Raw genomic sequence first — 27,211 nt, forward strand, 5'->3', positions numbered from 1 at the left:
AGCGACATAAACTTTAAGGGTGGAGGGAGACAGCCTTCGCTCCAGCCCTTGCTGCAAAAAGGAAAGCACGACCCTGATCGGGCATCTCCGGGAGTCTTCTCGGTGAGAAGAACACCACTCGACGAACAGGTACCACTTCAAGGCGTAAGCGTGTCTCGTAGACGGTGCTCTCGCCGAAATGATTGTGTCAACTACCTCTTGGGGTAGGTCACCTAGAACCTCCGCGTCCCGTCCAGGGACCAGACATGAAGTTTCCAGAGGTCTGGACCTCTGGTGCCACAGGGTGCCCTGTCTCTGAGTCAGTAGATCCTTCCTCAGAGGAATCTGCCAGGGAGGGGCTGTCGCAAGGAGCATTAATTAGGGGAACCAGGTTCGAGTGGGCCAATACGGCACCACAAGTAGGACCTGTTCCTCGTCCTCCCTGACCTTGCACAGCGACCAGCTGTGTGCCAGTGCGTCCGTGCCGAGAGTTCCCTCTGTAGAGAGTAGAACAACTGGCAGTGAGAGGTTTCTGGAGAGGCAAACAGGTCTACCTGAGCAGCTCCAACACGTCTCCAAATCAGCTGGACCGTCTGGGGATATTTGAGACATGCGACGGGAGCACAGACCACCTTGTCGGTTGATGTATGCAATGGTCGCTGTGTTGTCTGTTCGGGGACCAGTACGTGCTTGCCCTGTAAGCACCCTTTGAGATGGTTCAAGGCAAGGCGCACTGCTAACAACTCTAGGCAATTGATATGCCAGTGCAGATGGGGGCCCGTCCAAACCCCCAACACTGCATGCCCGTTGTACGTGGCCCCCCAGCCGGTGTTGGAGGCATCCGTGTAAACCACAGCATGCCTGGAGACCTGTTCTAGGGGCACTCCTGCCCGAAGGAACGTAAGATCTGACCACGGGGTGAAGGTTTGGCGACAGGCCGGTGTAACTTGGACACTGCCACGCTCACCTCGGGACTCGGCCATGAAGCCAGTGCTGAAGCGGTCTCATATGCAATAGCCCTAGCGGTGTAAGTGCCGCTGCAGCTGCCATATGGCCCAGGAGCCTCTGAAATAGTCTCAGTGGGACCGCTGTCCTGCCCTTGAATGAATTCAAGCAGGTCAGCAGTCGGGGAGAGTTTGCTCTTTTCCCAGTTGACCCCAAGACCCAACTGGCTGAGGTGCTGAAGCACCAGATCCTTGTGCTCGCACAACTGAACCCGAGACTGGGGAGACAGGGACAGCCCGAAGGGCAGGACCTTGTACTGGTATGCCCATCCTTCAAACGCAAACCGCAGAAATGGTCTGTGGCACGGAAGGATCGACACATGAACGTTGAAGGGCCCGGTTCAAGACACGCAGGTCCAAGATTGGTCGTGACCCACCACCTTTCTTGGGTACGATGAAGTAAGGGCTGTAAAACCCCGTCCTCATATAGACTGGAGGGACCGTCTCTATCGCATCCTTCGCCAGTAGGACTGTGATCTCCGCACGCAAGAATGGAGCATCGGCCGCCTTCACTGTTGTGAAGCGGATGCTGCTGAACATCGCACGACCCAGATAACCCACTGTTAACAATGTTAAAGATGAACAACTACTGCTCAGGCTTTTAGACATGAAAACGTGTCACATAATCCTCAACAGTGGTAACTCTGCTTCAGTGTTACTTTAACACTCTGTAGATTGGGACAATATGTACTCTGAGCAGAGTTGATTTAACTCTGTGGATTTTGCTGTATACGTTGTTCCTTTCACGTGTAGTTTTAAGAGGGGCTCTCTTTGTTGAAATAACACTCTGACGATGGCAGGCTTTGTCTGAAAGGGTGTGATATCTATTTCTAAAAACCGATGATGTGACGAGAACTTTTCTCACGAAGGCTGCATACCTGAAACCACATACATTACCCAACGATATAACTGCGAGAGAAAGTATTGGAATATATATTTTCCCTGTGTTTCCTTCCTGCTTTATGAGCTACTGAAATGAGCCGCACTGTGAAACAGCCAATCAGAGCAGAGCTCAACATTATTATCCATGACCCTTCCAAATAAGGTAATAACTGACCATTTCATTCTAAAGACAAATCCTAGGGTTGTAAATGGACATGTAAAACCATTTCTTGAGATTTTTTGCCCTTACCTACGCCACATACCTTCTATGTAGATATCAGAGAACAATTACAAATATTGTATCAATGCATTCTATGGCACCTTTAAAGTGAGAAGGGTACATAAAAAGCATGCATTTCAATTTTAGACTTTAAATTTTGAAGTTAAATCCACAATTTTATTGTATTGTATATAAATGGTCTATAGTCTATACACAGCATTAAGTTCAATTACATAAGAAGTAACTGTAATTAAATTACAGAAAAAAAAGAGTAATCCCTTACGTTACTTTTTCAAGGGAAAAGTAATTAAATTATAGTAACTAATTACACCCAACACTGTATATATGTATATATATATATATATATATATATATATATATACTGTATATATATATACTGTATATATAGCATGCATTTCTTCTGGAGATGCCTGAAGGTTTTGTCAAAGCACAGTATATATATACACAAACATACATACATACATTGTAAGTGCATTTACTGTCACAAATGATCAATTTAATGCGTCCCCGCTGAAATGTATTTAAAATGTATTTTCCTATCCTAACTGTGGATGTCTATATAGTTGGTTGCATTTAGCATTATTTTTCCCTGCTGTCCATCCCTATCAGACCCATTTTTTTGGGTGCTGATCTACCAGATAAGAACCACTGTATCAGATGTAATGTTTCCTAGTCAAACAAAATAGGCTACTTGTCGGTGAACTGGACCAAAGACTAGAGAATAGCCTTTTAAAATGCTTGGGGAGCACCAGCTCTCACTGCTCCGGATCAATGAATTGCAAATTGGAAGATAGAGATACGAAAATGGCTTGCATCTTTGTGAATTTTCCTCTCATTGATTCTACACTTTCAGTGGCAGGCATTTAGTTTTTTTTATTTGTGCTGTGATGTTTTAACAATAAAATCAGTATCACAAACATTTCTGTTTCTCTCTCTCTCCCTGCTTATTCATGAGACAATGTTTGTATGCATATTTGACAATAAATCTGTTTCGCATGCATTCATAATCCCTCCCCTGAAAAAAACCCATGGCAAATGCTCCCTATATTTGCATCATGGCTTCAGGCTATAAGCTGTAACCACAAAATTCACATTCAATTTAAAACCTTACAACACCACAGCCTATTGAAATGAATCTCACGATCTCGCTCCCTCCCAACAGTCCTCTCAGACCGGAGGCCTTTAGCAGTGTACACATGGCCCTTCCGCTGCAGTAATATTGGCAGGGGGCTTCGTGAGGTCTCAACTTGTGTTTCAGCCCCATGTGGCGGTACACTGACAGGTGGGATTGCTGCAGTACTGCTGTGGCAGTAGAGGCTTACCATCTCAATGCTAACAAGAGTCAAGCTTTTACACACTACCCAGCAGCCGAGGAGAAATCCAACGCCGACCTCCAGAATAGGATAAGTAAGCAGTGAATTACTAGCTTTGGCAGTGCCAGCTTGGCTGATTCACAGATTTCCTTTCACTTCTTCCATTTCACACCTCCTTTTATTATTTTATTTATACTTTCTTTTTCAGTTTTACCATGAAAACATGCTGTAACTTTTTCAAGTTTTGTCTACAGTGAAAAGAAGAAAAATAACCAAAACTAAGATGCAAAAACAACTTGTTCCGTATTTCTGAATACAGGACTCAACCCCAACCAAAATTGACATGTGAACAACTATTTGGTATTCACAAACTTTTTACAAATCTAAATTTTGATTAACATGTTTTAGGTTGTGCTGAATTTATATCTCACACAGATCTGGGCAGGTTGTGTTTTTTTGTGTCTCAGAGATCTTAGTGATAGCCCAGATGAGGAGGCTTTTTTCACATTTTTCCAAGAGAAGAAAAACAAGACATTGAATTATAAAGAGACTATTCCCGCAGGAAAAGAAACCAATGCAATAGAAACAATTAAGCCACAGTGTAATGGTTAGTCCACTGGAGGCGAGCATAGTGATGAACCCAAGTGCAGTTTATTTAACATAAAGACAAACATAATCCAAAAAGACTTGCCTTGACTTGAACAGGCTTGACTTGACTTGAACAGACTTGACAAAAACAGACTAGACTCACCGACAGCGGGTTACAACATTAATACACGACAAAGAACAATGGGAACATGAGGGCTATATATACCAAACAAAAAGGGTCACATGACACAAACCAACCAATGGGGAACAGGACACATGACTAAGACAACCAATGAGCAAACAGAACTGATAATCACATGGCAAGACAATAACCAATGAGAACATGACACATGAACCAAGGCACCAATCAGAACATAACACACAGACAAGGGAATCACATGACAGAACATGTCTGTGGCCAAACTACAAAATAAAAGACATGAAAACAAGAACATGAAACAAACCCCAAAACCCCACGTTACACACAGCCAGAATGGCTTTCTGCTCTCGTTGATGTTCTGAGAGGCGCAACAATACCACATGTATGAGTTTGATACAGAGAGAGAAGTGGACAGTGTAATTTCCAAAGTTACCAACATTACAGTCTAGAAAAAAAATTAATAAAATAAAAAATAAAAATAAATTAATAAAATAAAATGATTAAATTAACATTTTATTATATTGTATTCAGTTGTCATATCAATGGCATTATGTTTTTCATTTGCATTATTAAATGAAGTTTACTCATTTACTTAATGTGAAAATATAACATTTCGTTCTGTTCTGTGTGATTTCTGCTGCCAACTCGTTTCAAAGAGTGCATAATGTTAAACAAGACCACTTTAAACCCTTAAAATGAGTAACATTTCTGCAAACGTTAAACAATTACTTATCATGTAACATTTACTTTGTTTGCCGTGGGACACAAAAGACGTTTTCTCCGACATGCTGTCAATAGAACCATAAAATAGTATAAACCAAAAAATGCAACATAATTAGAAAAGGAATCAATTTTATTTGTGCACTGTAATCCAAATCTTCAGAATCCATATGACTGCGACGAACAGACCCAAACTCAAGCCTTTATTCAGCGATCTTCATCTCCATCCTCAGCAGTGACTGGAAGCATCCATACCCATGCTCATTATAAATTCAAAAATTGCCTTCAAGAAGCTTTACGACAGGAAAATCGAATGCTCATTGGCTCTTGCCTGCTTCGCCACAGATTACGCCGTGTTAGCCGTGTTTCTGGTGAGGTGTTTGAATGAGAAATGTGTGCCTTCATGGAGTGGATCAGGATAATAGTCTGGATAATATTTTCAGCGATTATCAACTTAAATTCTGCTCTGTGCCTCACACAAAACTTTAGTGTCCCATCAGAAAGGACTGTGACTGCAACGAATCATCATTTGGACTACTTTTGGTACTGCTTTTGACATTTTTGCAATAGATAAATGATTGTGATTGCACTTATGTCTGTCATGTTTCTTTATACTGTACACACACACATATATATATATATATATATATATATATATAAAGAGTTATGGTTCAGAGGTAGGAGAGGGATTAGTGACTCAAAATATCTTCTAATGCTATATTGTTACTAAAATGGTCATTTCCCTGTGTATTTTGGTCTATTACGTTTTATATATTTTTATATTCGCTATAAAATGTGGGTTTAGGTTTGGGGGTATAAGGGGTCCAAAAATCTATATCGCATATCGATAAATTTATAAAACTGCGCTAATACAAATATCTTAATGATATAAAGGATTTGTAAATATTTTAAGTTTTTAGCTGTAAATACACAGCAATTTTATGTTTTAAACGTTGTAATACATCCAAATTGTACGTTTCAGCATAAATCAAAGCGTACTAAAATGTACGTTTTGTGCTTGTAAACATTACCTACTAATACCTACATATAAACAATGAGACCAGGCTGGTTTTTGACAGATTCCTAAAATATTTGTGTTTTCTCTTTATTATGACAGGTGGTCTAATGAATTTGTTGAGCACATACAAATTTATTAGACTGTATTTATTATTTATTGACTTGCATTGGGTGGCGGTGGTTTAATAAATTTAAGCACTGTATCTCTCTCTCTCTGTAGGCCTATAAGGTTAATACTTTAACAATCCTTAACATTATTGTGATAACATTAAAGGGTAAAGCAAAATTAAAATTGATCGTACTGAAATATTAACTTTTGATGGGCCATAATGAACTTTCAACCATACGGTGTTTATAGTTTGAATTTGTCAGCTTGAGTCATGAGTTGCTCCAACAACTGCTAAAACACATGGCTGGGTTATGATGCACAACCATGCACAATTTATGTAATCACATTGATGTAAGCCCTTGTTATGTTGGGAATCAGTAAAATAAAGAAGCAGAAAACAAGCAGTACTGAACCACACACACAGTTTACTTAACCTCCTTCCTCCATTACTATCCTACAATAGAACATGTATGAACAACAGTGCCATCTAGGGGAGGCCTTAAAAGTAGCACAATTATTCAGACACAACATCTTCCCCTTTTCAGAAAGAATATAGCAGGCTTTAAACAACAGAAATAAGTATAAGCCCAGAATAAACAATTACTGTGAAACACAATGAAATGAAGAACATATTTAAACTTTTTATCTTCTTGACTCAATTATTTGAACAGTTTAACCTCTCTTCATTTTCTTACTCATGCAAAACATAGTCCTTAGTCCAGATAGGTTTCTGCCTCATTCTAGTACACCTGAATGGCACCCTCGGGAGGTTAACAGTTTGTGCATTAGTAGTGCTCTCTTCCTCTCGGTGGAAAACTCCTCGCCACCAACAGCAAGCAGGTAGTTCTGAAATAACTTTTCCCATGCATCAAAGTGAATTTTCGGTTCACCTGGGCAATCCAGAAACGCTACTGGGGGTTGCAGAGAGAGCAGAGACATCCTGGCATCCTCGTCGCCAATTGTTATGTTGGGAATCAGTAAAATAAAGAAGCAGGAAACAAGCAGTACTGAATCACACACAGTTTACTTAATCTCCTTCCTCCATTTCTATCCTACAATAGAACATGTATGAACAACAGTGCCATCTAGGGGAGGCCTTAAAAGTAGCACAATTATTCAGACACAACAGCCCTAACATTCTCCTCTTCTTGTGCTTATAGGTCTATAGACCAGATGAGGCAGCTCAACTAAAAATCCACATGCTCTATGAATCAAGGTCAACAGACACAAAGGGTTTGTTTAACTTGGAACAGCCAAGGAAACAGGATTCTCTACTTGTCATGCCTTTTATTCCACACATGCGCAAACGCAGTTATTTTAAAGGGGTGGTTGACTGTTTTTTTCTAGGCTTGATTGTGTTTATGGGGTGCAGTGTAACGTGTTAATGCTTTGTTTTTTTTGTTTTTTTTAATCATTATTTTATTTTACCTTTATTCTACACTGCGGTTTCTATTCTAGGCTGTGTTCCAGTACATTTTCATTATTTTTCACATAATTTACCTTTATTCTACAACGCTCTGTCCCTTCTCCCATAAACGCTGATAATTTCCTGCTTTTATGAAGCCCCTCCCTCAGAAATACGTAATGGGCTCAGATTGGTTAGCTGGTCCAGTGTGTTGTGATTGGCTAAACCACCTCTAGTGCGCGTCTGAACATCACGCCCGTCATCTCAGCGGCATGCGCTCCGGTTGTATTGTAAACAATGGCATAGTCTATATTGCGTATCAGTTTGAGCCCGATTGAGATGCAGAGGATATTAGTGAAGAGGATCCCGCAGAACCTGTGCAAGCACGGCTCTTAATGGTATGTTTTTTGATTGTTGTTATCTCATACTTTTAGATACGCTGTTATTTGTAAATGCTACTGCTTATGTTAGCTTTTAATATACGGTTTTATTTAAAACAACCGCACGCACTTACTTGTATAACGCTTCTCATAGCTATTTGAAAATAAGTGTATAAATGGAACAGTTAATTGTTGGAGCTGAGCTGAATGAGAGAGAGAGAGAGATGCAGAGCGTGTGTAGAGCAGGGGAACGCGAGGAAAAGTATTGAGAACCGTTGTTTTAGAACATTGATTTTGAAACTTGTGAATCCATTAGAATCGTTAGAAGACAGAATCACGATTCATATATGAATAGATTTTTATGTGCACCCCTAGTTTTCTCTTCCTCTTCTCTAAAGCAGCGCAGCATGGCCTCGCCCCCTTCGCTGCATGTTCCCGGGGGCGGGGTTTGTCTGGATTTGTGATGTCACAAACCCGGGAAGTAACTCCCTCCCCTTGTAGTCCCTATGTTTTTGTAGGCATTAAACTGCCAGAATTTTAAAAGACGACATCTCCATTTGCATTGAACTTTCAGCGCCGCAACTTTGCAGATATTGTTTATGCTCAAACAGCAACATTACACACTAACTGACATTAAAAAAAGGGAAATCGCAATCAACCACCCCTTTAATAATTTGTTATCCTCTACTGTCTGCCATCTTGTCCCTATTTTAACACAGTTTTAACTCTCTCTCTCTTTCCATCTGCCTGCTAAACTCTGGCTAACTCCAAACACTCCTGTTTAGGTAGGCTAAATGAATAAAGATTTCAAATAAAGAAAACTGCTGTATGCAGAACCCAAACTGAACTTCTTGTGACACTGGCCAATGGCATGTGAATTGCAAAAATGTGCTGGCTATAAATTTGTCAAACTGTTCTTGAAACAATATTTTGTGTTATTTTTATTAAACAGTAAAAACAAGAAATAGCCATTTTCCCATGACTCTTTAGCTTCCAAATTTCAAAAAGTTTCCTTTTTATAAATACTAAATATTATACATGAATTGCGACATTTACATCAGTGTGGTTTCTTCTTATTTATTTATATTCAGTGCTTGGCGGGTGTTAATTTTGGACCCTGGTTGTATGCCATGGTACCCAGTGCATCATAGACTCATACATGTTTTGAGGACACTGTCTGTACATGGTACTTAGCATAGCTTTTAGATCTTTGAACACAATGGTACCCTTACAGTAATAGCACTTTATCAAAATTGGCGAGAGCAAACGTGAGCTTATTGAGAAAGTGACTTGTTGCACAGTTCAAGCATAATGCTTTGTGTTGAATAAGAGCCTGTGAACGAAAAATGCAGCACATAACCATCTAATGTAAAATGTGTAATGGGTTATAGAAAGTTGATTCTTGATGCAGCCCTGCATATCTAATTTTAATACAAAAACTACACTGTCAGACTGTGCTAAACTCAAAAAGGGCAGTCGGATAAAAGCAGTCAGGCTTTTTATTTAGATATAATGACTAAATAATGGTACATGGGCCATTAGTCAATCATTACATCTAGAAAAAAATCAGGGCACACTTACCAAACACCATTAAATCTATTAGTACAATAAAAAGACACTCTTTGGGTGAACTAGATGCATTCACTGGAAAAAAAAAAAGAATCAAGGACGGTCTGGAAGAAACAGTGATGTATATCTTGCTGAACAGCAGGGGTCTCAAAACACATTTAAAGCAGTATAAAGTATAAATATAGACTCCAAACACATTTATTTTACAAATCAGTGTGTCACTTCCTGTTTCAGTTATTTCAAGGCTAAAAGCAGTTTTATGCACCCATGAAACATTCAGCAAACTACCTGATATATCAATAAAGAGTGGAATTCAGCACAAACTGCTCAGTTTTATTTTGATGATTAAAATGCCCTGTAAAGCTCTGCAATGCAAATATGTAATAGCATTATCTTTCTACAGAATCCACATTCTCAAGTGAATTGATCCTTTGAGACCATCACCACCTTGCTTTGAGGAACAGACAGATGCACAGATGTCCTTGGCTTTAAGTTGGGAGGGAAGAGTGTTCAGGGAATTAATCAGAGCCAGAGCATTTGAACTAGCTAATCTTCAGTCAAATAAATGGGCCACCTAAAACAACACCACCAATTACCACTGATTAAAATGAGGACACTTGGCTTCTACTCCTTCTTGGCCCTTCAGTTTCAGACATGCAATGTCTCTGTATTCCATTAGGCAAATGAGGAGAAGACTGCTCATGCAAAACCTACGGCAGTGAACCCTCACATCCAGGAAATGTTATTTGAAATGGTGCTCACGCGTCGCACAAAAGGTGAACACATCAGTGTCAGAAATTCTCTGCCTCCATTTTGTGAATCCTATTTTCATCCTTGAAGAAAAGCCCACAGAGCAGAAACAAGCCTCTAATGAACTTCTGCAAAGTGCCACTTTTAATTAGCAGAGAAGGGACCTTAGACAGTTCTCAGGCTATGACAAAGCTGTCATCGTTAGCATGACTAAGAGCTTCATACAACAGCGAGAGTCCCAGAGAGGAGGGCAATGAGACACGAGTAGGAAAAAGGAGGTGGAAGAGCAGATCGAGAGAGAGAGATAGAGAGAGAGAGAGGAAAAGGTGAAGACAAAATGAGAGAGAAAGAGAGATTTACTGGCGGATTGTTCCAGAAGGATCATTCTAACAGAAAATGGGACATGGAATTGTCATCGGTCTGAAACCGCTGAGCCTCCCATCCGTAGTGATTCCATTTATTTCTCGAGCAAACACTAGGCCGACCCTTTCCCTCCATTGCAGAAACAGGAAGTGCTGTCATACCTGCAGTGTTTGTGTGGGCCGCTCAGGGTCTCGATGACAAAGCACTCCCCGTCATTCAGGCAATAGGCCAGGTCTTTCTCCTGACACGGCTTGAAATGCTCCGATTTCAAAGGCGGTAGAGTTGGTGATGCTGAAGGATAAAGAAGAAAAGAGGAGGAAAATTATGCCATGTAACAGATTAGAAGGACAAATATCTGAGCCAGGTGAGCAAAAGGTCAGGTGAGTGAGTCAGAGAGACCAAAAAGGTGACTAATTGTCATAATATGGGGGATAATGCCACATATTTGCAGATTTTGCAGATGAAGTTCAGTGCAAAATAATTTATTTATGTCATTTCAAACCTGTATGACCTTCTTCTGTGGAACACAAAAGATTATTTTTGTTTTGTTGTTTTGGGCCTCATTGACTTCCATTCTGACAAAAACAGTTGAAACAACTGAAATATATATATTTTAAGTTATACAAAAGAAAGAAAGAAAGAAAGAAAGAAAGAAAGGTTTGGAATTACATGAGGGTGAGTAAAGGGTTAGGTCACCCAAAAATGAAAATTCTGTCATAATTTATCTAGAACATAACATACCAATCCTCTATTACATTTATATTGTATTTACTGTACTGTATGTTTTTATGTATGTATGTCTTTCAATATCACACCATCTACCAGTATGGATTTCTGTATGGATTTCACCATTTCACCATTTTAAACACTGCCAAGATGTACAAGAGCTCTGAAGTCTTTTAGTAGAGTATTTCATCACCATTAAAATCAATAGCTTTCAAAACTTCCCCTTCTACTGTACTTTATAATCTAAGACATCTCAACAGATGGCCACCAAAAAAAAAAAAAAACACTTTCAAAGATCACCACATAACTACCAGATAATGCAAGAGACATCATCAATACCTCTCTGAAACAAGCAACCAAATGTCTCCTTATTACTCTGCTGAGTAGCTTGTTATTAATTCTTGTACAGTGTGCATTAATTTGTTTTGCTCCTGATCCATTACTGAAGGATGATAAATGAGATCAATGAAGAAATCACAGTCTCTGACTTCTTAGAATTAATAAAGAAGGCTACTATTTGGGTGGGGGGGGAATAATTGTGATTAATGATGCCAAGTTCACTTTGCAAAAGCCAAAATAATGAGGTAACCATGCACTTATTACAGTCCTCACAACGTGTGCAAGCTTACCTGCTGAAAATCTGTAAACAGAACTAATAATATACCTGAGAGACTTTGACTGACATTAATAGTTTGAACACAGTGAAAATAAAGACCCTTTGAATGGTTGCCATGGATACAGACCATAAAAAAACTGTCTGGTTAAGTGGACGACGGTACCTTCATACAACGAACAAACAAGACTGACCACACAGTAAAGGACATAATCAATTACAGCTAAATTATTTTCTACATGGAAATATGTTATGTTCAATATGTTATGTATAAATGTTATTCAATGATTTTCAACTAAACTGCTTGGTGGGCAATATGATTGAAATTTGAACCAAAATGTAATTCTCAATATCAGCGCATAGCGAATTCATAACTCCAGCCTACAACCACAAGTATATCCAACTTTACCCACATACAGAAAAGTACACTCATGTAAAGCAATAAATACCATATAGCAAATGTCAACTGCTTGATTGTTTATATCATTGCAAAATGTAAACTATAATATTGCACAGTGTTATATTTAAAGGTGCCATAGAATGCATTGATACAATATTTTAAATTGTTCTCTGATAAATACATAGCAGGTATGTGGCTTAGGTAAGGACAACAAATCTCCAGAAACGGTTTTACATGTACATTTGCAACCCTAGGATTTGTCCCTAGAATGAAATGGCCTGTTTTTACCTTATTTGGAAGGGTCATGAATAATAATGTTGAGCTCTGCTCCGATTGGCTGTTTCACAGTGCGGCTCAACGTTGATCTCTGCTCTGATTGGCTGTTTCACAGTGCGGCTCATTTCAGTAGCTCACGCAGCATGAAGGAAACACAGGGACAATATATATTTAAATAGCTATTTATATATTTAAAATATATATAAAATAGCTATTAATATGCGGGGCATTGAAACTGTTTTCGAATGTACGATCGCTTTTTACTTTCACTTTCGAGATTTGCGATCACACGTGCTCTGTGTAAACTACAGCGGCAGTACTTAACACACATTTTACAAGATCAGATGCTTGTCAGTGGTGCTCAGGATCTGTAAATCATTCGCCATCATCCTCAGTCATCTCTCCTTACTCTGTTTATGTGGTAAGTGAAATCTTATGTCCTGTAACAGGCTACCGCTAGCAAGCAGCTAACATGTCCCTTTAGTGGCTTGCGCTATTTTATTAGAACGCGCGTTTTTTGTTTTCCGTGCCTTTCTGAATACAGACACCAACCTATCCCTGCACATCACATCCCCTGCACAGCCTGGAACATAATGTTTATTTCCATGATCTGCCATTTTCGCTATTATCCTCGCTTGTTTCTTCACAATACCTGCAGAACTTCTGATGATTCGGCTGTGCAGGTTCGGCTGGCAGCTGGCATAGAACATGGGCGGGTATATGCAAATGTTTTGGGCGTAACTATTAGTGATCTCGACTGTAACGTCACAGTCGGTGTTATGTTCTGATTCGCCTATTTTTCAATGGTCTTTTGCATGCACAAGATTTATATAAGAAGGATGAAACAATGGTGTTTGAGGCTCAGGGTATGCCATTTCCATGTACAGAACTGTTATTATTCAACTATGCCAAGGTTAATACAGTTTTCCATTCTATGGCACCTTTAAAGTTGGATAAATATCCAGTTTTACCTACATACACATAGCAAACTCACGTAAAAGCAGTATATACATTGCAAATCTCAGCTGTGTGGTTGTTAATACTGTTGCAAAATGTAAACTACATTATCGCACAGATCTGTATGCAAAGTTGGCTATATAGTGCATACAGTACACTCACATAAAGCATATCTGCTAAATGTGACTATAAAGACTGAAGAAACTAAGATACTACTAACATTAACATCATGATTTTCTGTAAAGCTGCTTAGAAACAATGGGCCTCATTCATGAAACACGAGCAGAATAAATATTTGTGTAAATTGTTCGTAAAGCTGTTCTGATGTAAATTTTCGGATTCATGAAAGTGTTCGTATTTTCAAAATGTTAGTTGGTACCAAAAAAATTTACACCTGCTCCCTACCATGTGTAAATGGTGCGTAAAACGTTCGGTTACACTTTACTTGAAGGGGTGTGCATAAGACTGACAAGACACCTTCATAATCATGACATGACACATGTCATGAATATGAAGAGTTTTTATGCATGTTTATGACAACTGTCATTAAGTGTCATTCGCTCAGTTATGTCATTTTTAATGCAAAGATGACATTGTTTGAGATGTCTTTGTTATGGGCTATGGTTAGGGGTAAAGGTAGTTGGCAAACTGATGACACTGAATTTTGATGCACTGCCATCATAATATAGTACAAGTTTTTTTTGTTTTTTTTTTTGTAGCTGAGATTTGATCAACTGTTTAGCTTTGGGTAAAATGCAATGCTCGTCACTGTCACTTTTTACCCAGCTGTCCAATCAGTGGACAAGAGGCGGGACAAATACTACACCGAACTATAAAAAGTGCTATACAAATAAAATCGACTTGCCTTGTTTCTTTGCACAAACATTCAAACTACCCTTGTATGTGTCAAATTATTATTATTACAAGTTGTCATGATCAATTACACAAATTAATTACATATATCAATATTTGGTAAGAAAAGCCCCCAGTTGCAAATAATGACTGCAGTGCAGGAAAAAAAACATCAACACTACAGCTTGAATTGCTTATGGAATGTATGTATGGGTCGTAATATGCAAATAATTAATTAATTTTAAAAGTTCACATTAATTTTGCACGATTCTTTTGCAGTCACTAATAAATTTGTTTGAGTATCAGCTGTGGATGATATCATATTCACACTCATTAATTTTTAGAATATTCACAAGCTCCTCTGAGGCTAAATTGGCATGCGTTCAGGCCTCCAGGTGATAGAACGGCCCCGAGAAGGATCTCAGGACCTTAATAAATAAAACTATAAATGTTTTTAATAAAAACTCCAATAATTGCATCTAGGTGCATAGCCAGACCTTTTGACAAACTGCTGTCAAAATCAATGCAAAGTGCTTGTGCTTTGTGTTCAAAGCAAAAACAGGTTGTGCAGTGAACAAGATCTCCATTAGTCATCACTCAGAACACTGACGATATTGATAACAGCTTAGTAGCCCATCAGCTTCATTACTGAACCTTTTCTTTGGGATTCACAGAGGCTGGTTTCCTGCAGACTGTCAGTTTCCTCTGTCAGGAGGTGAGATAGGGCCAAGTGTCTAAGAGATTGGAGATCTACTCAGGCCCTGACATCCCCTCTATCTTAGTTTGTTTCCGTGGGCTGAGGCAGGCACGGTGTGTTAAGGGATGGAATTCCCTAGGGCCAAGCACTGATGCTGTCTTTCAGATGTGACATTCCCCTGTGCCTGGCGGCTTCACATACACTGAAGGTCACAGAGAATCGATTAGCTCAGAAACAGCAATACAGAGAGCACTCGCAGGGGACAGACAGAACTGCGGACAACACTCTCATAGTAAGCTGCTGATTTATGCATCTCATTGAAATGTTAGCTTAAAGAGATAGTCCACACAAGACTGAAAATTCTGCCATCATTGAGGGTAAGTAGTAACTTATACACTCCCCCCCCCCCCACACACACATACATATATATACTTTAGAGCTTAGAGCTTATATTAGAGAGTGTTGCCAGGGTCAAAGAAATCTGCCTTAAGGCCTTCAGAATCAACAGTGCAGGCGTCAGTTAGCTTAAAGGGGTCATATGATGCGATTTAAATTTTTCCTTTCTCTTTGGAGTGTTACAAGCTCTTGGTGCATAAAGAAGATCTGTAAAGTTGCAAAGACTAAAGTCTCAAATCCAAAGAGATATTCTTTATAAAATTTCAGAGTCAGCCACACCTACCTAAAACGGCTCGTTCTAACACGCCCCCACATATCTACCTCACTATGTGGGAAGATTTGCATAACGCCGCCCAAATGTTCACGCAAAGAAAGAAGGCGTAACTTTTATTCTCACTGTAGTTTTGTTGACGCTGCAGCCATGTCGTGAAGACGCTGTGTGCTTCGTTGTGAAAGCGAAACTACTTTGTTTGGTCTTCCAAAAGAGGACGACATCCGCTTCGTCATGCCTAGAGTTGATCTGTGCTGATCGCTGAGGGAATACATCAACTTTCACAGTGGACGAAGCGGAATCCAGTCGAAAATGTCGTCACATGTGGTTGCCGCTCATTCGTCGGATCCGCCGGGCGCGCCGTTCTCGACCCCGCCGCCTCAGCTCACGCTAGCCCGGCCACAGCTCACTCTATCCCGGCCTCAGCGCACGCTAAGCCACCAGGGCCATCTAGCTGGCTAACGATAACGTCAGCATTTTCTCGTCCTTTGATTGGATGGTCAGCATACTAGCTAGCAAACAGCATCACTGTAAATAATTTTATTAAAACTTAGTAAAACTTTTATTACTGTTTCTCAGGTTTAGATTTTCAGTGCATTTTGAAATAATATTTGCCTACTATATTTAGTAAATCTGAAAACAGTAGTCCTAATGACTGCGAAAAACAACCACACACCTCCTCGGCACCGGCTCTGTGAAAGACTCGTGAAGATAAGGTATAAATGCGTTTGGGTGAATAAATGTCTGTAAGAACATCGGATGGACTGTATTTGTGTCATTTTGTTAGGTTAATGCTTCAGCTACAGATAATGTGTTGCGCAATTGATAATTGGGTTTCTTTCTTTAATAATGGCATTCATTCTCGCTACATAAGATACCTGTCTGTTATGTAGTGCCCTGTTATACTGCATTACTGTGTAATATTTATAGTTTCTATAGCCGTGGCATCATTATGATGGTATGAAGAGATGGATTAATTCATGTAGGACGCCACTGAAGGCCTAGGTGTAAAATGCACGGCCCGCCACTGATATATATATATATATATATATATATATATATTTTACAAAATAAGCAAAAAGTCTGCAAAAACACATGGACATTTTGAAATCACCAGATTCTTCTAATGTTTTATCCAAGAATTTTGGTATACCCAATTAAAGTACAATTTTACGTGTACATATTTTTCATTTACATGTATAAAAAACAGCTTGCGTCATAAGCAGCTCATTGTGAAAATGTGACAAGAAAAACAATCAATCTAAAAAAATGAATGAATGAATGAATGACATTGGAAAGTATCATATTTTTCTTCAGTCTGGAATCAAAACTGTGCACACAACATTGCATAAGCTGGCAGATCAGTGCAAGATGATTACAAAAATTACAACAACAACAAGAGAACAAAATCAATGTAACAAGCAAATATCCAGGTGTTGAGTGGGTTTTGTTTAATCCGTTTATAATCTATAGCAGATAAAAGAACACCATTTGATGCATTCAAGGGCCTTGACATTTCAAGCCGACCCCAGAAACCTAGCGGCAATGAAAGTCGGCTGTGGCATCACACTGTATCAGCTGCATTTGGGCTAAAGTTGTGCTGGTACAGTCTGCACCTGCAAACAAAGCAGCACTTGCTTAGCTTTTGATTACAAATAATGTTGATAATTTTCTTCATTTCAGATGGCTTATGTCCTTTTGAATATATTTGTGTATTGAAATGCACAGGTGACAAGATGACATGAAATTATAACAGCCTTCTGTATGTGCCATCTTGAATTCTCTGTTTGCTTTAATCACTTTCACTTTTAATCTAATGCAATTACTTCTTTGCTAAACTGAACAGTCAGTAAGAGTTCTGTCTCTCATTGTTATTGCCGCCACCGATTCAACATGCTCAATCGGCCAAAAAGGCCCGATGGGGTCCGACTAGTGGTGATGGGGCACAACACACGCAAAAAAATAAAAAATAACTATGCTGACTGATGCTCAACGACGGCCTGACACTGGCCGATGACTGACCGCCAGCTTGGTGTGTCAGGGCCTTAAAATGTAACACATTTAAATAATTAAGCATAATCGCTGTAAGATCTTTTGTGTTACACAATTTCAGGCTTTGAAAAACAACTATTCTGTAGGAACCCAGTATCCATCAGTCTGTTTCAGTGTCCAGTATTTTGTAAAGCTGAGCCACCAGATATTCCCTTTCTGTCAACAAATGCATCAAAAGCTTCTGACATCAGAAAAGCAAGTCAACAAAATAGCTGCTTATCTATGAATACTCGTATCTGGCGAAATGTCAAATCTCTGATGGAGCTTCAGCAATCCAGCAGCAGAAATTCACTGATATAGATCTTTAAAAAAAAACAAACAAAAAAAAAAGATCACAGTTTACAAGCTGAGGCTTCAATAATTTGTTTTATCATAGACATGATGCAGTGAATGGCTAAGCTCTGCTTAAAGATCTTGTCCTTGTAGATTTGAATTCCCTCATTACACTTGTTGTTGGCTAGAAATGTCAGACAATACTAACAATCTCACTCGTTTCTCTCCCTCCATTTCCCATCTGAATGCAGAGGTCAATGGCAATTTCCTGTCACTGAAAGAGGACCACCTCCCATGCCATAGTTCCGTAGGCCACTCTGTGCTTTTGGTCCCTCTGTTGGCTGACAGGCTCAGGACGTTCTTTCTTAGGCCAGCCATTTACATCGGCCCCCAAATCCCTCTGTAGCACAATGTTCTGGTCTGCAGCCACTCCAAGGTGCAAGTACAGAGCAGGGCCAGTAGAGAAAAACACAGGGAATAAGTGACAGGAATGATGGATGTGACCAGAAGAAGAGGCATTCAGTGGAAAACAATCCAGAGAGCAATGGAAACTGGGAACACATTTTCCCATAGGAAGGGAAATCACAAATGGGATCTTTTTAATATCTTAAATATTTCTCCCAGAGAGTAATGACATTTAAAGGAGACTTTTGCTGATGTTTCTCCTGTACTACTACTACTACTACTAATTATTATTATTATTATTATTATTATTATTATTATTATTATTATTATTATTATTATTATTATTATTATTATTATTATTATTATTATTATTATTATTATTATTATTATTATTATTATTATTATTATTATTATTATTATTATTATTATTATTATTATTATTATTATTATTATTATTATTATTATTATTATTATTATTATTATTATTATTATTATTATTATTATTATTATTATTATTATTATTATTATTATTATTATTATATTATTATCATCTCATTTGATCTCAACTGTTCTCAGATTTGCCAATATCTCAAAATTAGGTCCCAAAGATCCCAAAAGTCAAAGATTCAAAGATTTTAATTCTGTCTCAAACATGTACTTTTAGGGCTGACAATGTTAGTAAGCACTTGTTAATGAAGTATATTTAGTAATAGTAATATTATCTACATATTAGATAATATTACTATTTAATTTTGCTTTCTAAATAGTGGTCTGAAATCATAATTGTGATTGTTATTCAATGGACAACATTTTTAATGGTAAGAAAACATCTGCATAAAGTTAAAAAACAAAAAAACAAAACTAAATGTAAATAAAACAAAATAACAATGAAAAAATAAAACTGAAAGTGAATAAAATACAATTTTCCAGATAATATTTTAACATGCAGCTAATTATTACATTCAGAAATTATTTAATTTGATATCACACAACATATTTTTCTCACACAGTATTAGTAGTATATTACACAAGAACATATACAGTATAACTGCCTATATTTTAGGAGGGGATCACTTCTAAGGGGATCAGCATATCTGGAGGTCCTTGGAAACAAAACGTTTTAAAACCCTTGTCTTCATTCATATTAGAGTAACCATCTGAGTTGATACTTTAAACACAATGGAAATCTCCAACAAGTCTCAGACACACACAAAAAAACAACCTTTACAATAAAATAATCAAACTAATAAAATCCTCTTGGTCAAAAAACAAAACAAACAAACAGTGTTAATTTCGTTGACATAATTTTCGTCAACGACATTTTTTTCACTGACGACAACGAGACGACAACGAACTAAAACTCTTTTTGGAAGACAAAATCTATGACGTAAATCTATTGACATTTTCGTCAACGAATAAAAATGAGATGAAAATGGTAAGGGGGGGCGTTTTGGAAGGAGATTCATTCAGAACGAATCTGCTGCGGGGTTCAGAGGTTAGATGTGTACATATGAATCGGCGGGACATAAGCTTATTGATATATAAGCTTAACATACACTTGCTGCACGTTGCATAAAACGTTAAAAAATGTCAATATGTGGGAGTAAGAGAAGAGCAGACATATGGATAAATCTGACGATGCAAGAGAGAACTCAATTCAGTCCGGTTTTCTGAGCGCAGACACTGAAACACACACACAGAAAGTGCATCTCAAAGCGCGTGAGTACTCTTTCGTGTCGCATGAACGGAGAATTACACACAAAATGATGTCGAATTGTCTGTTTTGATGAGTATTCACGTAAACACAGTTGATTATGTCTTACGTGAACGTAAACAGTAGGGAGAACGTGTATCAGTACACTGCATCCATTGCAGCTGTGCATTCGGTTTTAAAGGGAAGTCAAAAGACTATGACTAAAACTAAATCAAAATTTGCTGTCAAAATGAACACTGCAAACAAACAAACAAACAAAAACAAAATCTCAAATAACACCCCCAAAGAAGCACACAGAACAGGCAGTAGCTGCCATGTAAAATGATCCTCTCACTGCTACCAGAGATATGCATGAATGCATGTTGTGCCTTATCCTGTACAGTACCTGTATGATAGCCACACCCAGGAGCCTGATATACATATCAGCACACAGTATGATACAGGACTGATGATAGCACCCTCACTCTGAGTTATTCAATAAAGATAGCATGTCTTCTTCACCCCTCCCCTTATGCAACATCATTTATCTGCACAATAAAATCTGTTAAGCACCCAGCATCCTATCAGGCATAAGGGCTGACCACAGCTGGAGTGGTACGTATGTATCACGGTGTGTCCGTGTCTGTGCGTGTAGCCCTGTGGTGAAGCACATTTCTTCCTGCTTTATATTCTGATCAATGGCAGTCATGCAGTGGAGTAAAGGCGATCGATGGGCGGCATGCAGGCAAAGCTGACACACCAAAGGATACAGAGCTATGTATACAGAGCACAGTTAACCAACAGAGAGAGAGAGAGAGAGAGAGACGGGGAAATAGAGAGAAGAAGGGAGGGTGCAATATTCCTGAAAATGATGGCTTCATACATGATTTGGCAAAAAATATTATGATTATTTTGACAAATATTCTGAATGCAATTTGAACTGCAATATGACAAGCATGTAACCATCTATCTCATGTTGCTGTGGTTTAGATCAAGGCTAAAAACACTTGTAAAACCACAACAGGGTGTGCAAAAATGGCAAATGAGCAAGCAATGACTTTGTCTTTTTTTTCTCTCCATACTCTACTGCCAATAGAGACAATCCTTCTTCAAGTGAGTAAAAAAAAAAAAAATCACTGTATAAAACTCAGCCCTATTTTAGTTCTGACAGAATCAACATAAATATTATATTATTTTTAAATAATACAAATGTATTCATTTAAAAATAATTATGATTATGTACAACAACTAACATTAATAATTATGTAACTATCTCATGTTGATGCTGTTTAAATATCTAAGCTAAAATTGGCTAAAAGCCACAAAAACACATTAAAACAGCAACAGTGTTTGCAAAATTACTAAAAAATACTATTAATAAAATAATAATAATAATCCTCAATTTTTTCCTCACTCTAGTTTTGACAGAATCAGTCAACATAAACATTATATTTTAAAATAATACTTTATATTATTATACTACTTTTATAACAATAATAACAGCATTATTATTATTATTATTATTATTATTATTATTGTTGTTATTATCATCTCTCAATCCTTTATTTTTTTTTTATCTTTAATAAGGAACAATGCCCTTGTAAAAACCAAACAAGGTCATATTGCTATTTTATTGCAATTTATATGTGCCAAGTTGCTATGTTGCCTGGCAACCACAAACAGCCTACAGTTAGTCCAATCACAGATAATTATTAATAACAATTTAAACTATTTATTCAACACTGGTTTCTGTTATCATATTGTTATTGCTGGCATTTTAAATAAAACAAATCTGCTATAACTCAAAAGTAAAGCAAAGCCTCTGGTGGCTCACTGCTTTAACATCACTCAGAGCCTATAAATGGCATCTATTTCCTCGGCACACACACACACACATACATTCACACACTCACAATGGCTGCTGTGAGTCGGGTGTGTGCTGTGCACTGCTGCATTGCAGATGTTTGGAATGGCAGTGGAAGTCTCTGCTGTGATGGAGGACTTCAACACGCGGTGATTAAACTGACTAATGTCTCACATGACACGTGAAGCGTCTTCACGACTGAAAAGAGAGCACTCTTATGTGAGGAAAATTAGCCGCTGCTAATGTGATCTTTTATAACATAAAGAGTCTTATGTTATTTTGGCCGGCATCTCAATAGCTTCAGCCATCAGCTCTTTGTGGGCAGACAGTCTTCTGTGTCCAGCTGCTGTAGGACAAGAAAATGGATCTCTCTGTGCGTTATGAAAACACCCTTTTTTTTCACAGTGCATCTCAAATGCCTGCTCTCTCTCCAGAACTCAACCAGTCTAAACATAACCCTCTTTTCATACATTCTGTCCCCTATCACTCGCTCTCTGTCCATTCATCCATCCATGCCAAGCTCTCCTGGCCCTGGTCCAGCTCTAACAGCGTGTTCTGTCTTGATTAGCATTTGGGGTAAATATCCACAACTCCAGTCCCACAGCTAAAGAGCATTAGCCTCTTTAACAAACAAACATGCCAGGGAGTCTACAGAGGGCTCATCTATAGGTTGCCAGGACGAAAGCAAAGCTGCTGGGACCCCAACCTTTCAAGTCTTTCTCTCATTCTCACTGTCCCACTTCCAGTGTTTCTGTCTATTTTATCTGCTGGCTTTGTAACACTTGGCTTTCATCATAAAGCACATAATTAGACAACCTAGAATAGAGAATAGCTTGACTAAACAAAGAGAATAGCTTGACTAAACAAAAATTGTGGTGAAAACTGAAATGCATAGTACTAGGTACAGACTGCTGCAGTTTTGTGGGTAAAATATTTACTAAAAGTGTTACAGGCTTTAAAAAGCTGAACATACCTCCAAATAATCAACTGACTAAACCATACGCAATTATATTGCCCCATATCATATTTTAAATGCCATTTTATCAGATTTGACATGACACAAAAATCTTGTCCGAAACCAGAGGAATCCAAGCTGCCAGTATTGCAGGAGCAGGACAGAATTGGGACCTCAGGTTCCCGTGCCCTTATCTGAACCTACATTGCGTAATTCGTCTCCTCCCTGACAGAGGACCACATCACCTTTCATTTGAAGAGCGAGGTGAGTGGTGCTTGTGACTAATGCTGAGATACTGTTGTGATAGACACAGTTGTAAGTGAAGAGCAAACCAAACTGTACACCTCTGAATGAAAATGTCCTATCTCTGGAGTATGATGTGTGCTCTCTAAATGTCACACAGTGCGCTCTATGCACACAGAGACAGGTGGCACTGCAAATGATTCGCTTTGTGAGGGAAACTGGGAGCTTTTAAATGGGAGACACTCCTGCTAATTAAACCACAGATTGCTGGATAAAGTGCATTTTGAGAGCATCAAATATGCTCTATTATCCAATAATGGGAATTTTCTTTGTGCATTATACCAAACGTTTAATCAAGATAACATGTTAAAATAGTGAATTTTATGCCAGATGTAAATTCACCCTCCCAAAAAGATAGTTTCCTTTTTTCAGTCAATGTAATGTTACATGTTAATTTATTTGTGCCCCCTGTAGTGCATTTTTTTTATGCATGATGCAATTTACAATTAGCATCACCTTCAGTACTGATGTTAAAGACTAAACTATTCAAAACTCACTGCTGCCAAAATTGTGAATCATTAAGTACTGTTACACTAATATAACAGACACTATTATGCAGTGTAGGTTTCAATTAAACTTTGGGGTGAAACACCACTTGTGAGTCGTGTCTCACTTGATATCATATATCAAAGTTTCAGGCTGTTTATACATAATATACAAACACTAGTCTATTTTTCTCACCAAAGCTGCATTTAAATTAATATTTCTACAGTTTGGTGAAATAATATTAGAATTTAAATTAACTGTTTAGATTTTTTTATATTTTAAAGTGTTAAATTATTAAAAAAAACTTTTTCAGCAGGCATTACTCGGTGTCACATAATCCTTCAGAAATCATTCTAATCTGATGATTTGGTGCTTGAGAAACATTTCTCATTATCAACGTTTAAAACAGTCGCTGCTAAAAAATTCTCGAGAAAATCCTTTTTTTTTTGCAGAATTTTGTGATTGATAAAAAGTTATAAACATATTTGAGTGACACAGTTATTAATTTTTCTTTTTTAGTCATTTCAGAAAACCATGCACTTGTTCACTCATAATGTGTTGATTCATCATTCATTCAAAGTTCAACATAACCTGTCTGACTCATAAGTTCTCAGAAATCCTGTTAATGCTTTATTTACTGGCATCTCTCACTAACCTCAACATTGATTAGACAAACACAAGGTTGAGGGTGACAATTCACTTCTTTCCAAACACTCAACCACACAAAAATGCCTTTACTATTACTAATGCACAATCATAAATTCAGAATAATATAATATTGGCTCAACAATTTTTGAACACTATTTGTTCTCGCACAGTCATTCAAAACTGGGTAAGTGTCCAGGCGTTTCTAAGATGTTTTATTTTAGGATCAATATTTCAGGGCTTTTGATGGTATTTTTTATACAGGATAGATTGATCCGTTGTGAATCTTCTCTCTAGAGAAACACACGGCATAAGACTCACCTTTATCAGACTGAAAGAAATCAGAGTGTCAGTATCCGTGTAAAAGCAGAAATCGCTTCTATCATCTGCTAAAAATCCTCTTACGTTGTACCTGGAATATGGCTACGAGATGACACCGCATAAGAACAGCATATCAATCGTGATCCCTCTCCACCTATCTACCTCTCCCTGCTCTCAGCACAACGCATACATCACTGCGATTCCAAGGTAGGACAAAATACAGAGGCCTGTCACCATTCATAACAGGCAACACCCTTAAAGGGTCATGAAACCCCCTGTTTCAGCACTGGTTAGTTCTCTCCACAGTTTTAAAAAACGCTAAAAAAGTGGGCGTGGTGTGCAGCGGAGTGGAGGGGGAAGAGGGGAGACAGACAACACACACAGCTTCAGATTCAGACAGTTTCATTTAGCTCCCATCGAGTTAAAAACACAAATAAATGCACAGTCATTTGCACTCTGCATCGAAAACATATATATGAATGCACTGTTTCACCTCTGTTAACTTTTAAGGCTTATTCTGCGGCGTTTATATAAGCCTTTTGACTGTTTGTGTCACGGAGCTGTAAAAACAATTACACTCGCTAAGTAAATAAATCGCGTTTGTGCCGAACTCTTATTACAAAGCACTTTGTAAACAAACACTCTCCTTCAATCCATGAAAATAGCGCAAAAAAAGCTTAAAATTAACCAGTTTTCTCCAACAGTTAAAATTATCGGATGCTAACATTGTCTTCTATGATGTGCAACACAAACACCTCTGCTAAAATCTCAGAAAACGTAGTCTGGGGTTTCATGAGCCTTTAAGGAATCTTTAAACACACGTTAACGACTTCTTCACCTTCCCTAAAGCAGCACCAAAAATGTCAGCGGAATCTGTCTGTTTGATCACATATCCTTCCAGAGGTTATAAGCTCTGGGTTAGGTGTGTACCGTCAGAGGCTTTATTGGCTGGAAACGTATAGAAATGTAAACAGAATCTGTTGTATGCATGCAACTACAGTTTTTCCACTCCACACATGGGAAGAATGAGTGCTGTGAATGTATCAAGATTGTTCAGCGTGGCTGACATGTGAGACATGCGGATGCCAGCCAAGGGCACATGATGAAATCATCCTAACAAATCTGAGAGGAAACCGAGTTTCATTTAATCATCTCCACAGTCCTTCCTGAATTCCCTCATGGTTGTGTTGGCTGTCTTCGCATGTGAGCAACAGCGTGAATTTCTTAATTAAGCTCAAGAGGAAGTTATTACTTTTGGGACGAGCACAGCTCTCTACTTACTGGCATTACCACAGTCTCTCTACACGTAATAATAGAAAGATGGAAAATGAGAGAGAAAACGAGAGAAAATAATAGAATATGTGTTTTCTGTTCACACTCTGTTCTCATAACAGGTTGTGTAAGCACAAGGGGTGCCATTCTTTCTGACGGTAATGCAGGACAAGCATTCTGGGGCTCTTCTGATTTAGGATAGGAAGTGACACATGGAGAGGTAGTCGCTGTGTGGTGTGTAGAAATAGTGTGCTGGATGGTGATTTGTGCTGGCAAATGCAAGGACTGGGGAAAGGCTCTGCTGCAGAAGGAAAACTGATGTTTCCCAATGTGTAAAAACGTCTCAGGTTACGTATGTAACCATGGTTCCTCGAGGGAACAAGACGCTGCGTCGGAGAACCGACCTCTAGGGTGGAGTGGGTCAACCCTGTGCATAAACAGGCCTGCAGGAACTCCAGAACTGTACCAAACGGGCAGTTAGCTGGGTCGGGCTGGCGGTCTCCGCACCAAGAGGTACAGTTTCCTCATAGAGGGAGCTCTGGATGGAGAAGCAACAACCTCGGTTGAGAGACCGGAAGTTATAAGTTGTGCCTCCTCAGAGGCCACACCCACAGCTTCCACAGCTCCGGGCGAGGGCGCGCCCTCCGCCTGTGAGAGGAGATCTCTCCTGACGGGGATCTCCCATAGAGCGCCGTCGAGGAGAGAAATCAGGCCCGAGAACCATACTCGGCTCGGCCAGAACGGGGCTACTAACAACAGACGGGCCCCGTCCCGTCACTCTCTCCAGAACTCCCGGGAGCAGAACAATCAGAGGAAAGGCGTACAGACGTAGCCTCGGCCAAGTCTGTACCATGGCATCCAGCCCCAGTGGAGCTGGATGAGTCAGAGAGAACCCGAGGGAACAGTGCGATGTCATATGAGTCGCAACAGGTCCACCTGAGCCTGGCCAAACACTCTCCATATCTGCTTCACCACCTCGGGGTGAAGCATCCATTCCCCGGGCCTCAGCCCCCAAAGGAAGATGGTAGGCTTTTGCCCCCAAAAGCAAACCTCAGGAACTTCCTATGATGAGGAAGGATGGAAAGGATGGAGTCTTTTAGATCGATCGTGACACACCAGTCCTCGGACTTAGTCTGAGACACGACCTGTTTGAGTGCGAGCGTGCTGAACTTCAGTCGCATGACTGAGCGGTCCAATAGGTGCAGATCTAAAATAGGACGCAATCCCCCATCCTTCTTCGGAACAATGAAGTACCGGCTGTAGAACCCGGAGTC

General features: G+C 39.0%; 1 protein-coding gene across 1 annotated transcript in view; it reads right to left on the reverse strand.

Moving 5' to 3' along the window:
* The window catches only part of LOC107698713 (pro-neuregulin-3, membrane-bound isoform-like), a gene marked incomplete at its 3' end in the record, with an annotated part of 312,789 nt that overhangs the window by 81,250 nt on the left and 204,328 nt on the right, over positions 1 to 27,211 (reverse strand). Inside the window, exon 2 of the mRNA XM_016499818.1 lies at positions 10,642 to 10,771. Within this exon, the coding sequence (XP_016355304.1) occupies positions 10,642 to 10,771 (130 nt within the window). The remainder of the gene's footprint in view (positions 1 to 10,641; positions 10,772 to 27,211) is intronic.

The sequence above is a fragment of the Sinocyclocheilus anshuiensis genome, unplaced genomic scaffold, assembly GCF_001515605.1.
Source record: "Sinocyclocheilus anshuiensis isolate Anshui unplaced genomic scaffold, SAMN03320099.WGS_v1.1 scaffold1015, whole genome shotgun sequence".
NCBI classification, from domain to species: Eukaryota; Metazoa; Chordata; class Actinopteri; order Cypriniformes; family Cyprinidae; genus Sinocyclocheilus; species Sinocyclocheilus anshuiensis.